The 13,719-nt window shown below is 38.4% G+C and overlaps 1 protein-coding gene across 4 annotated transcripts in view; it reads left to right on the plus strand.

Moving 5' to 3' along the window:
• The window catches only part of TTC3 (tetratricopeptide repeat domain 3), a 132,657-nt gene that overhangs the window by 70,323 nt on the left and 48,615 nt on the right, over positions 1–13,719 (plus strand). For all 4 annotated transcript variants that reach the window (XM_024758265.1, XM_024758267.1, XM_024758266.1 and 1 more), the window contains 5 exons: positions 964–1,290; positions 3,388–3,639; positions 6,368–6,414; positions 7,713–7,769; positions 8,781–8,854. In XM_024758265.1, the coding sequence (XP_024614033.1) occupies positions 964–1,290; positions 3,388–3,639; positions 6,368–6,414; positions 7,713–7,769; positions 8,781–8,854 (757 nt within the window). The remainder of the gene's footprint in view (positions 1–963; positions 1,291–3,387; positions 3,640–6,367; positions 6,415–7,712; positions 7,770–8,780; positions 8,855–13,719) is intronic.

Here is a 13,719-nt window from a genome sequence, read left to right on the forward strand (position 1 = left end):
TTTTTTTTTTTTTAATTGTGGTATAGTTTCAGGTGTACAACATAATGATTTGAGATTTGTATATATTACAAAATGATTACCACAGTAAGTCCAGTTAACATCCATCACCATACATACAGAATTTTTTTTTCCACGAGAACTTTCAAGATCTACATGCAAATACGCAAAACAGTATTATTAACTATAGTCACCATACTGTACGTTATAGCCCCAGGTATGCTTTCAGTTTTGAGTTGAAGTACATTGTTCTCATTTTCTACTGTGATGGCTGTTCCCAAAATGAAATATTTCCTCTTGTCTTTATTTTTCATCTAGTATTCCATTAATGTTTCACAAATCAATCACAGTTATCTTTCCTACCGAAAAAATTTTTAGTGAACATTATTTACTTATTTTATATATATATATTTTTGTATTTAATTTATTGTCTTAGCTTCAAGAGGCTAAATGGCCATTTTTAGGGAGAAATGCCTGGGTGGGAAGATGAACTTCTGAGATATTTCCCAGCTTGGAATCAATGACTCCACAGGTCTGTGATTTAGGATTCAACAATAAGATGAATAACATACAGTAACTACCAAATGTTAATTGTATTTATACCTGAATAAATGATCCTTTCAACTCCAGGAAAAAACCTTTTGCATTCATGCATGAAACATATTTACTGAATATAAAGTTTGGGTAGTTGATGAGGCTCAGTTAGGATTTTTAGATGAGTGGTACAAGTGAAGGAAATAAGGTACTTGATATGTTCAATTTAATGTGAATTTTCATACCTTTTAAAGGTGTTAAATATTTATATTCCTAATTTAAAATTTCTTAGGCTATTTAAAACAACATAAAGAATACATCTGAGTCATGTTTTATATTGCTGTGTAATATTATGTTAATTTTTTCTGAGTTTATATTTTTGCAAATTAGTGCTCTTTCTCCTTTTTACTGACCACTGTTATTTATCCGTAGAAACTGTAGACAGTGTTCAGAGTTGCCAGTTCCTTGATGACAGAATTCTGCAGTGCATAAAGCAGTATGCTGACAAGATTAAGTCCGGGATACTGAATACTTCCAAGCTTCTCAAAGAGTTGCTTTCTTGGAAGGTTTTAACCACAGAAGACTACACAACCTGTTTTTCTAGCAGAAATTTTCTGAATGAAGCAGTGGACTATGTCATTTGTCATTTGGTTCAAGAAAAGAATAGAGTAAAGACAAGGGTGTTTCTGCATGTTTTGAGTGAACTTAAAGAAGTGGAACCAAAATTAGCCACCTGGATCCAAAAACTTAATAGCTTTGGTACGTCACTTAATTCTAGAGATGCAGTTTCATAGGAAGGATAAATGTAGGCGTCTGAATCCTTTTTCATTTTCCTATCATCATTTATGATTTTTTTAAAATGTAGAGCCGCAAATTTGGTTAAAAATGCTATTTCCCCCAACTCACAATTTTTAGGTTACTTTATGGATGGGTTACAATATGCTTTTGTATAAGGTAGAAACACAGGAAAGTTCAGTCAGTAAGAAAATCCAGTCCTATGTTATGCAAAACGATTTGTCCTTGTGTAAAGTACGTGAATACTGGGTACAACCCTGGGTAGATAGCACCCCCTGGAGTCAGCTGCTGGGGAGTGCCCAATGGGATGGTGCAGTTTAGTAGTCACATTCCTGAGTGAAGAATTTCCAGGGAAGAGTGGATGGAACTAATTGCTTAGGATCACCTGAGGCAAATCTGTGTCTAAGGATTAAGAGAGAAATACCCTGGGGTTGACTTTCAGAGTTGTGAATCACAGGGTCATAAAATTCTGGTACTCTGCCCTGATTTTCCTAATGCGGTTGAGGAAGAACCCCCCAAGCAGGCTCTTTGACCAAAGCCACCTAAGGACTGCAGGAGGCAGCTGCAGAGAGAGTTGTTGACTCAACTAGATGGTGATCTCTTCTGGTACCAGGGCCTTGTTTGTCCTGGTGACCAGGTTGGCTGCTGCCTAGTGCTGTGGATGATTCACTTGGCACCTGCTGGGTAAAAAGGCTAGTGGGAGCCGCAGCAGGGCAGGCCCTTTCAGCAGCGGTCTATAGAGAGAGCCTGCCTGACCTGCCTTAGAGACATGGAGCTGATAGAATTCCAGGGTTTCAGAGAATATACTGATATGTTTCTGTCAGTAGAGACGAAGTAAGATGGCAGCCAGCTTGGTGTAGTTCGTTAACTAAATGGTGCTGTGTTGAGCATACGTCTCCATGGGTTTCTGGCCCCGGACAATTTCACCTAAGTGATGATTGCTGTTAGTGTCTACTGACAATCAGACAAGTAAATTATAAAGTTATGTCTTACTTTAACCTGCTATATTTAACAAAGAGCTTAGTTTACATGCAGTGGGAGCGGGGGTTAACGTTTCAGTACTAGGTGTGATCTGCTCCCTTCCCCTTAACGAGCACATGCTTTGATGTGAGCCATAGATGGAGGTGTGAATGTGGTATTTCTTCATTTTGCTGATTCCCTTGAACCTTGTATGAGTATTTTATGTGATCCCTGATTCTGGTGTTTAAATACACTAATTTTTCATGTAACGTGACTTCTGCAAAGCTAACTATTTCATCTGGAAGAAACAGCTGTCCAGGGTAATTTTAACTTGGCAATCTGCTTCATTTGCGGACTGAGAACCTGTGATCCGTCCTGTGTTAGAGGTGTGTCGGGGGAGAGAACAGAGCCAATCCTTGCTTTTTGGCGGCTGTGTTAGTAGGTAGCAGCTGTTCACCTTTCAGTAGTGGCGTGTGAGGTTGCAGCCACCCCTTTTTCTGAGTTGGAGAAGGGAGGGATAAAAGCGGGAATAGTGACCACCTCGCATCTTGTGAGGAGGGTAAGGAGCCGTGATATTTTGGGGGATAAGGTGTAGTTCTTGAGTGTTGGGTGAGGAGTTCGCCCATTTTCTGTTTTATAGGCACTTGGCAAGTTCTGTATATTGTTGGTATTTTGTTCTTATGGAGCATATGCAGAAAAGCATTGTAAAACCTTGTCAGCTTAATAATTGGAATGCAAATTCCAATTTGGAATTAAGCTAATTGGAATGCAAATCATTGCGAAGTAGTGAAAAAGGTATTGTAATATTTTTAAAGGCATTAATTCACTTTATCTCCTAGGTCTGATAAAAATAGCTGTATTAATAGAAACCTTTGGCCTGCCCTGTTCAACTAATAGATAAGAATTATTATAGTTATATTAATGTCAAATGCTGTTTCTAAAATGCATAATAGCTTGAACAGGTTCGTTCTCAATTATTTGAATGTTTTCACTGAAAATGTAAGCAAACTGTAGTAGAACTGCTTTCAGAGATGTGAAACTGAATGTGATTTTACAGCAAATAATTTTCCCCTTCTGACTTGGGTTTTGTTTTTATTATAGGCTTAGATGCCACAGGACCTTTTTTTTCTCGTTATGGGGCTGCTCTTAAGGAGCTTGATTTTAGCATCATGACTTTTCTCTGGAATGAGAAATATGGTCATAAACTAGGCTCTATAGAAGGAAAGCAGCTTGATTATTTCTGTGAGCCAGCGTCATTGAAGGAAGCGCGATGTTTAATATGGCTGCTGGAAGAACACAGAGACAAGTTCCCAGCACTGCAGAATGCTTTGGATGAATTCTTTGATATAATGGGTATGTGGACTGAGTTTCAGTTTATATCTAATCTTAGAAAAAAATCTCCAAAGGATCTAGCTTACTTAAATACTTAAAGAAAATAATGAAAATTATTATGGTACAACTGGCTTATTTGGGGAAATTAGTGTTAAGAATAGTGATTTTTTTTTAAATGTCATAAAGCCTTCTTACTCTGTGGAGTTAAGTGTTGTAGAGATATTCGGATGGATACATTACACGGACTGTACACCATACTATTCTCATCGTAGGTATTTTCACAGTGTCATGGCAGAGATTGTATGTCAAAGGGATGGAATTTCTTAGGAAATGGCTTGGTTTGTAGCATTCAAGAAAACATTGGCCTGCAGAAGTAGGTGATGCTTGCAGAATCTAGAACAGATAGAATGTGTATCGTAGTGGGAAGAGCCTAGAGCTGGGAGTCAAGAAAAGTAGGCTGTGGCCCAGCTACTTCCCTAACTCAATTAATTAGAAACTTTCTTTTACTCCTGCTTCAAGGCCCTGTGCTAGGTGTTAACAAGGAATTCAGAAATGCTGACCCTAGTCTCTGCCCTCAAGGACCTTATGTTTCAGAAAAGGCAGTAAAATGAATATACAGATAACTGTAATATGGGAGAAGAGAGGACCAGAAAAAGTGCTGAGGTGTTCTCCTCGGGGAGGAGGAAAGCCTTGGTGCAGGGGTAGAGTCCAAGTCCAGCTTTGAACATGGAGGTGGAATTTGACAGGTTGACATCCAGAATTAGAGACAGGGTGGGAGGGGACTTGAGGGGGCTGCTTGGATAATGGCATGGAGTCCAGTTTGGCAGAATAGGTTAATTAGTAGTTAATTCTTTAACTTCTCTTGAATGTTAGTTTCTTCATCATTAAAATGAGGAATTGGAGCCAGTGATCTGTGTGATTCTGTTTTGTTCAAAATTTTAATATTCTTAGATTCTAGATTAATTTAAATTTCTTGTCTTTGGTACTGCGTGTATCTCTTAGGATAACGGCTCGCCCCTGCCCCCACCTTTTCCCTTAGCATCAGAAGTCTGCTTATATATTGTGAGGAGTTAGACTTTCAAATTTTGTGCCATTTGTTTTAAAGGGTACATGAAAAGGTCTGGCCTTGTACAAAAATGTTATGCATTATGAAGTTCAAATGCAGTATAAGGAACCGAAAAGCTTACTTTTGTTGTGGTTCTCAAATATAGGTGACTTTATTTTCCTAGGACACTGCTTCATGACTGGAGGTGACATGCTTCTTGATAGCCTGAATTTATTGCCTTCAGTTTGCTGCTGCTGGTAATAAAACGCTGTTCTGGGACTAAGCTTACAAAACTCAATGCATGTTTGGATCACACGAGATAACTAAAAAGGACCCAACCCTCTCATTATGTGTTTTCCCTGATTCTTGTGTTCTATACCTAAAATATACAGTCCATCCAGTTGTGACTATTTCTCTGCTTTTAGTCATAGGGTTGGAAGCCACCAGCCAAATGACCAGCCAACAGATTTTCAAGTTCACTACTTGTGCCTCTCATCCTCATCCCAGACATTTTCAATTTTGTCTCCTTTCATTTAAAGGAATGACTGTATTTCTTAAAACTTCAAAATCCACTGATCTTGTAAATAAGAGTACTCAATAATATCACCAATGCTGTGATAATTGGGAGACCCAAACTCTCCTGGATCCTGCATGCGTATTTCCCTGTTGGAATTTCTGTGTAGATGGCCAAGAGACCCATTAAGAGCAATATGGCTTAAGCCACTTGTATCTCTAGAGACCTGTTTTTCCTGGTTATCTCAGATAATAACGTTTTAATATTGTTTTTAAGCAGGAAAACTCTGAAACTGGTCTCCACCCTTCCTCTTGCCTGTTACCCCATGTCTAGATTGTTGCCAATTCAAATAAGCTGTATTTTTGATCTGCCCTTCCGTGTCTACCTCCGCTTCCCTAGGCCAGGATCTTAATAATCTTTCCATGATTGCAGTAGCCTCCAAACTGGTTTCCATGCTTCTGACCCTCCTACTCCAAATCTTTCTCTTATGTTGCTGTTAGTGACTCTTCTAGAACATCTGTCTGATCCTATAAGTATTTTGTTTGGGAGGAACTTGCTTCATTTTGCCTACAGATTGAATTCACATTGTCTGTCTGGGTTCATTAGCACTCTCCCCATCTGCCCTCTGAATATACACCCCACTTCCTACTGTGTCCAAACCTGCATTGTGCTTTCCTTGCTCACATCCCACCCCTCTGCTTGTCCATTTCAAGTCTAACTTGTTCTAGTCCCCTCCTCCCCACATCCCTCCCTGACCCCTGACTCAGGCCACTCCCCTTGAAGACTTTATTATTCTGTCAGCTTGTTTCCACTGTATTTGCTGTGGCATTTAGCACACTGAGCTATGGGTGTTTGCCTCTTTGTGTAGCTTGCAGAACATGAGGTTATCGATGGCAGGGACTTCTCTATACATTTCTGTATTCCCTGCACCTAGCATAGAGTTCGGTGCCTAGAAAGCAGTCAAATTATGCTGAATTGGATTGAAATTTTGTGGTTCTTTGTAGTTGGTTTTCCGATGAGTTAGCCATTTTGCTCTTGGTTTCTAAGCTAAACTTACGTCAAAGCCAAATAAGGAGTAGAACATAGTGGATGTTAGTAGTATCTGGGGTGGTTTTCTTTAAGGCTTTAGTGTATCCTATGGCAATATAAACATTTTGTTTCCTCACAAAACCATCTGTATCTCCCTACAGACAGCCGCTGCATTGTGTTAAGGAGACAGGACAGTGGTGATGTGCCGGTAAGTTATCTGATCACTTTCAATGTTACGTTCTAATTCACGTCAGCCGAAGGAAGAGAGGAGGACCCAGGCCAGTGTTCGTTTACATCTCAAGAGGCGCTCCAGAACCAACTCTTGAGGACTTCTGGATAACGTGTACGATTTCCTTAGAAAGTTAATCCCAGTCTTCCTCTTGGAATTGGAACAACAGTCAGCACACTCTGAAGTTTAAATTAGACAATGTCCATAAGTTTTCACAACTAAAAAATGTTAATCACAGATACAGGAAAGGAGTTCTTGAGTCATCTGCTGGCATAAAAATGAAACGTTATCTGTAATGATTAAAATTGCAATGTTTTGTTCTGTAAGGAAAACAAATGGACTTTGCTTTGAGTGGCTTACAATTGAGCTTAAGTTAAAATAATTCCGGAGTTGTCTTCCTTAGTAGTTTGTGGCAGTTTTCAGTCAGAAAGATACTTGTTTACTGATTTTTAGGATCAAGTCATCTATACTTGAAACTTTGTCTTAGCCCACTCTGTTAGACACTGTCTGGCTAACTGCAGAAACACAGCTGACATAGCCCATGGGAAGTAAATGCTTCTTCTGAATTCATTGTTTGTGCCCTGGTGTCTGGCCAGCTGTAGAATGTTGAGTTTGGTTTAGTAAAAGGAAAATCATTAAAATTTGATCAGCATATAACTGGAATTACTTAATAAGTCTGATTAATTCCTTGAAATGACATAAACCTTGTTTAAAATGGGTACAACATGTTAGGTTGGAACACTTTAATTTTAGTTATAGCATTAGGCATCATTTAACTTTTTCTTATTTTCTATTATAAATCAAAACACTAGGGCTTAACACACTACAGTGTTAATTTTTTTTTTTTTTTTTTAATTTATTTATTCATTTATTTATTTTTGGCTGTGTTGGGTCTTCGTTTCTGTGCGAGGGCTTTCTCTAGTTGTGGCAAGCGGGGGCCACTCTTCATCGCGGTGCGCGGGCCTCTCACCATCGCGGCCTCTCTTGCTGCGGAGCACAGGCTCCAGACGCGCAGAGCTCAGTATTTGTAGCTCACGGGCCCAGCTGCTCCGTGGCACGTGGGATCTTCCCAGACCAGGGCTTGAACCCATGTCCCCTGCATTGGCAGGCAGACTCTCAACCACTGCGCCACCAGGGAAGCCCCAGTGTTTATTTTTGTTAAACATTTCATGTACTTCAGCTTAGGACTAGTCTATGAAAATCAGTATGGTATCTTTATAATATATGGCAGCTTCATAATGCTGTTATATGAATGTTCAATAATTTTTATGTTTTAGTTTAATTCTACCAAGATAAAAAACAAAGGCAAGAAAAAGAAGCCAAAAGATTCAAAGGTATGGAGTATTTTCTGTATTGATTCTTGTCCAAAATAATTAATTGAATATATAAATAAATATAAATAAGAATTAACCAATTCTTGGGATATTTTGAAGTATTTTGTAGAGAAAGAATTTCTAGGCTTTCGTCTAAAGATGTTTTGGCAGTCTTCTACATTTTGAGGAAGTTTAAGGTTCATGTCATATATAAGTAATTCTTGAAAGAGACTCTTTATCTTTATTGTCCTTTTTATTTTCTAGATATTTCCTAGTGAAATCATTGTCATAATGTAGGACTTTGTATGGCTGGTCACAGAGCAATGTGACCAAGGCTGCTTTGGGATCAGGCAGACCTGGGTTCTTATCTTGGTTCTACCAGTTGTTATTATTTTTATTATCTGTGCGACCTTGGGCAAGTTATTTGACTTCCTTGTGCCTTAGTGTCATTATCTGTATGACAAGACATGATACCTATTATTAATAACTAATAGAATTATTATCTAAAACATTCAAAATAAAGATACTGAATACTAATCATCATGACAGAATCTCAGAATTGAGAGGCTCCCTTCCTTCCTCTCACCTAAAGCTCTGCTTCAGGCACATGAGATAACTAGGGCATTATTTTTAAATTTTATGGTGGGTTCTTCGTGGCTCTCATGTATTTGGGGGATCAAATAGGGGGCAGGGGTTGAAAAAGTGAACAAATACTAGGGGAGGATGAGAGCAGCTTATAAGTTCCAATAAAACTTTTTATCTTTGACTATATGTCTTTAGTTTATCTAAAATGAGAGTTTAAACAGTGATAATTAAAAAAATTTTAGAGCATTAGAAGCTACCTAAATGTTAATTTGTGCCTATTTTTGGCTGTTGAAAGTTTTATTACTGTATGTTCCTATTCACAAGAAAATTTAGATCAGTCATATATATTGGCAGTTTGTATGCATATTTATTTATGTAAGCATTCATCAGTTTTAGTGGTAATTTTAAGGTGGAAAATCCTTGTCATTTTTCTGTCTTTTAAACCAGCCTATGTTAGTTGGGTCTGGAACCACTTCAGTCGCACCAAATAATGAGACTGTCACTTCAGGTGAAGACCATAAGTAAGTACAGTCTGAAAATGTTTGCTTTATTTGAACTTAAAAGTGGTATTAATGTACTTTAAACTTGTGTTTTATTTCCCTAACTTCTCTAAAGATGTGCATCTATTAATGACAACCTGATGTGACCCCTCATGGTTGAATTTATAGTGTGGCCTGTCAGTCTTAAGAATTCATATAAACTGCATTAAAATCACAGGGCTGATGACCTTCATTTGATAAGTTTGAGAACCTACTATGTGCAAGATACTGTGGGAAGATCCTAGAAAATATTCTTTAAAATATTCAGTGAAGAGAATGTCCTGTTGATAATTACTAGGAAGATGTTTTGGAGGCTATAAATGATGTTGTGGTTTAACCTTAGATGTTAGTGATTTCCAGTGGTAGCTGGTTGTTGAAACTGAGTTTTCAAGAGACAAATAGACAAAAGAAATAAAACTAGTGAGAAGTAGTGACCTTTTTATATCATATTTCTATATGGACCAAAAACCCACAAAATTTTTCCCCCCACATTTCTTTTTTTTTAAATTAATTTATTTTTAAAGTTATATTATTACTATCCACTTTTTTTGAATTTTATTTTACTTATTTTTTTATACAGCAGGTTCTTATTAGTTACCCATTTTATACATATTAGTGTATACATGTCAATTCCAATCTCCCAATTCATCACACCACCACCCCCCTGCCACTTTACCCCCTTGGTGTCCATACTTGTTTGTTCTCTACATCTGTGTCTCAGTTTCTGCCCTGCAAACCGGTTCATCTGTACCATTTTTCTAGGTTCCACATATATGCATTAATATACGATATTTGTTTTTCTCTTTCCGACTTATTTCACTCTGTATGACAGTCTCTAGATCCATCCACGTCTCTACAAATGACCCAAGTTTGCTCGTTTTTATGGCTGAGTAATATTCCATTGTATATACGTGCAACATCTTCTGTATCCATTTGTCTGTCGATGGGCATTTAGGTTGCTTCCATGACCTGGCTATTGTAAATAGTGCTGCAGTGAACATTGGGGTGCATGTGTCTTTTTGAATTATGGTTTTCTCTGGGCATATGCCCAGTAGTGGGATTGCTGGGTCGTATGGTAGTTCTATTTTTAGTTTTTTAAGGAACCTCCATACTGTTCTCCATAGTGGCTGTATCAATTTACATTCCCACCAACAGTGCAAGAGGGTTCCCTTTTCTCCACACCCTCTCCAGCATTTGCTGTTTGTAGATTTTTGGTGATGCCCATTCTAACCAGTGTGAGGTGATACCTCATGGTAGTTTTGATTTGCATTTCTCTGATAATTAGTGATGTTGAGCAGCTTTTCATGTGCTTCTTGGCCATCTGTATGTCTTCTTCGGAGAACTGTCTATTTAGGTCTTCTGCCAATTTTTGGATTGGGTTGTTTGTTTTTTTAATATTGAGCTGTATGAGCTGTTTATGTACTTTGGAGATTAATCCTTTGTCCATTGATTTGTTTGACAGTACTTTCTCCCATTCTGAGGATTGTCTTTTCGTCTTGTTTGTAGTTTCCTTTGCTTTGCAGAAGGCTTTCAAGTTTCATTGGGTCCCATTTATTTATTTTTGTTTTTCTTTCCATTACTCTAGAAGGTGGATCAAAAAAGATCTTGCTGTGATTTACATCAGAGTGTTCTTCCTATGTTTTCCTCTAAGAGTTTTATAGTGTGCAGTCTTATATTTAGGTCTCGAATCCATTTTGAGTTTATTTTTGTGTATGGTGTTAGGGAGTGTTCTAATTTCATTCTTTTACATGGAGCTGGCCAGTTTTCCCAGCACCACTTATTGAAGAGACTGTCTTTTCTGCATTGTATATCCTTGCCTCCTTTGTCATAGATTAGTTAACCATAGGTGCATGGGTTTATCTTTGGGCTTTCTATCCTGTTCCATTGATCTATATGTCTGTTTTTGTGCCAGTACCATATTGTCTTGATTAGTGTAGCTTTGTACTGTAGTCTGAAGTCAGGAAGTTTGATTCCTCCAGCTCCTTTTTTTTCCGCTCAAGACTGCTTTGGCTATTCAGGGTCTTTTGTGTCTCCATACAAATTTTAAGACTTTTTGTTCTAGTTCTGTAGAAAATGCCATTGGTAATTTGATAGAGTTTTATTGGCATGAAGTTGCTTGTAGTAGTCTCTTGGGATGCTGTGCATTTCTGCGGTGTCTGTTGTAACTTCTCCTTTTTCATTTCTAATTTTAATGATTTGAGTCCTCTCCCTCTTTTTCTTGATGAGTCTGGCTAATGGTTTATCAATTTTGTTTATCTTCTCAAAGAACCGTCTTTTACTTTTATTGATCTTTGCTATTGTTTTCTTTGTTTCTATTTCATTTATTTCTGCTCTGATCTTTATGATTTCTTTCCTTCTACTAACTTTGGGTTTTGTTTGTTCTTCTGTCTCTAGTTCTTTTAGGTGTAAGGTTAGATTGTTTATTTGAGATATTTTTTGTTTCTTGAGTTAGGATTTTGTTGCTGTAGACTTCCCTCTTAGAACTGCTTTTGCTGCATCCCATTGTTTTGGATCATCGTGTTTTCATTGTCATTTGTCTCTAGGTATTTTCTGATTTCCTCTTTCATTTCTCCAGTGATCTCTTGGTTACTTATTAACATATTGTTTAGCCTCCATGTGTTTGTGTTTTTTACATTTTTTTCCCTGTAATTGATTTCTAATCTCATAGCATTGTGGTCAGAAAAGATGTTTGATATGATTTCAGTTTTCTTAAATTTACTGAGGCTTGATTTGTGACCCAAGATGTGTTCTATCCTGGAGAATGTTCCGTGTGCACTTGAGAAGAAAGTGTAATCTGTTTTTGGATGAAATGTCCTATAAATATCAATTGTCAATTAAATCTGTCTGGTCTGTTGTGTCATTTAAAGCTTGTGTTTCCTTATTAATCTTCTGTTTGGATGATCTGTCCATTGGTGTAAGCGAGGTGTCAAAGTCCCCCACTATTATTGTGTTACAGTCGATTTCCTCTTTTATAGTTGTTAGCAGTTGCCTCATGTATTGAGGTGCTCCTATGTTGGGTGCGTATATATTTATAATTGTTATATCTTCGTCTTGGATTGATCCCTTGATCAGTATGTAGTGTCCTTCCTTGTCTCTTGTAACATTCTTTATTTTAAAGTCTATTTTATCTGATGAGTATTGTTACTCCAGCTTTCTTTTGATTTCCATTTGCATGGAATATCTTTTTCCATCCCCACTTTCAGTCTGTATGTGTCCCTAGGTCTCAAGTGGGTCTCTTGTAGACAGCATGTAATATGGGTCTTGTTTTTGTATCCATTCAGCAAGCCTGTGTCTTTTGGTTGGAGCATTTAATCCATTCACGTTTAAGGTAATTCTCGATATGTATGTTCCTATTACCATTTTCTTAATTGTTATGGGTTTGTTTTTGTAGGTCCTTTTCTTCTCTTGTGTTTCCCACTTAGAGAAGTTCCTTTAGCATTTGTTGTAGAGCTGGTTTGGTGGATTCTCTTAGATTTTGCTTGTCTGTAAAGCTTTTGATTTTGCCATGGAATCTGAATGAGATCCTTGCTGGGTAGAATAATCTTGGTTGTAGGTTCTTCCCTTTCATCATTTAAAATATATCATGCCACTCCCTTCTGGCTTGTAGAGTTTTTGCTGAGAAATCAGCTGTTAACCTTATTGGGAGTTCCCTTGTATGTTATTTGTCGTTTTTCCCTTGGTGCTCTCAAGAATTTTTCTTTGTCTTTAGTTTTTGTCAATTTGGTTACTATGTGTCTCAGCGTGTTTCTTCTTGGGTTTATCCTGCCTGGGACTCTCTGCGCTTCCTGGACTTGGGTGGCTATTTCCTTTCCCATGTTAGGGATGTTTTCACCTGTAATCTCTTCAGATATTTTCTCAGGTGCTTTCTCTCTCTCTTCTCCTTCTGGGACCCCTATAATGCGAATGTTGTTGCAGTTAATGTTGTCCCAGAGGTCTCTTAGGATGTCTTCATTTCTTTTCATTCTTTCTTCTTTATTCTGTTCCGTGGCAGTTAATTCCACCATTCTGTCTTCCAGGTCACTTATCCATTGTTCTGCCTCAGTTATTCCACTGTTGATTCCTTCTAGTGTATTTTTCATTTCAGTTATTGTATTGTTCATTTTTTTGTTTGTCCTTTAATTCTTCTAGGTGTTTGTTCTTTAATTCTTCTAAGTCTTTGTTAAACATTTCTTGCATCTTCTCCATCTTTGCCTCCATTCTTTTTCCAAGGTCGTGGATCATCTTCACTGTCATTATTCTGAATTCTTTTTCTGGAAGGTTGCCTGTCTCCACTTCATTTAGCTGTTTTCTGGGGTTTTATCTTGTTCCTTCATCTGGCACATAGCCCTCTGCCTTTTCATCTTGTCTATCTTTCTGTGAATGTGGTTTTTGTTCCACAGGCTGCAGGGTTGTAGTTCTTGCTTCTGCTGTCTGCCCTCTGGTGGATGAGGCTATCTAAGAGGCTTGTGCTAGCTTCCTGATGAGAGGGACTGGTGATGGGTAGAGCCGGGTGTTGCTCTGGTGGGCAGAGCTCGGCAAAACTTTAATCTGCCTGTCTGGTGATGGGTGGAGCTGGCTTCCCTTCCTGTTGGTTTTTTGGCCTGAGGCGATGCAACACTGGAGCCTACCCGGGCTCTTCTGTGGGGCTAATGGCGGACTCTGGGAGGGCTCACGCCAAGGAGTACTTCCCAGAACTTCTGCTGCCAGTGTCCTTGTCCCCACGGTGAGCCACAGCCACCCCCCACCTCTGCAGGAGACCCTCCAACACCAGCGGGTAGGTCTGGTTCAGTCTCCTGTGGGTCAGTTCTCCTTCCCCTGGGTCCCGATGCGCACACTGCTTTGTGTGTGCCCTCCAAGAGTGGAGTCTC

Source organism: Neophocaena asiaeorientalis, unplaced genomic scaffold (genome assembly GCF_003031525.2).
Source record: "Neophocaena asiaeorientalis asiaeorientalis breed wild unplaced genomic scaffold, Neophocaena_asiaeorientalis_V1.1 scaffold45, whole genome shotgun sequence".
Lineage (NCBI taxonomy): Eukaryota > Metazoa > Chordata > Mammalia > Artiodactyla > Phocoenidae > Neophocaena > Neophocaena asiaeorientalis.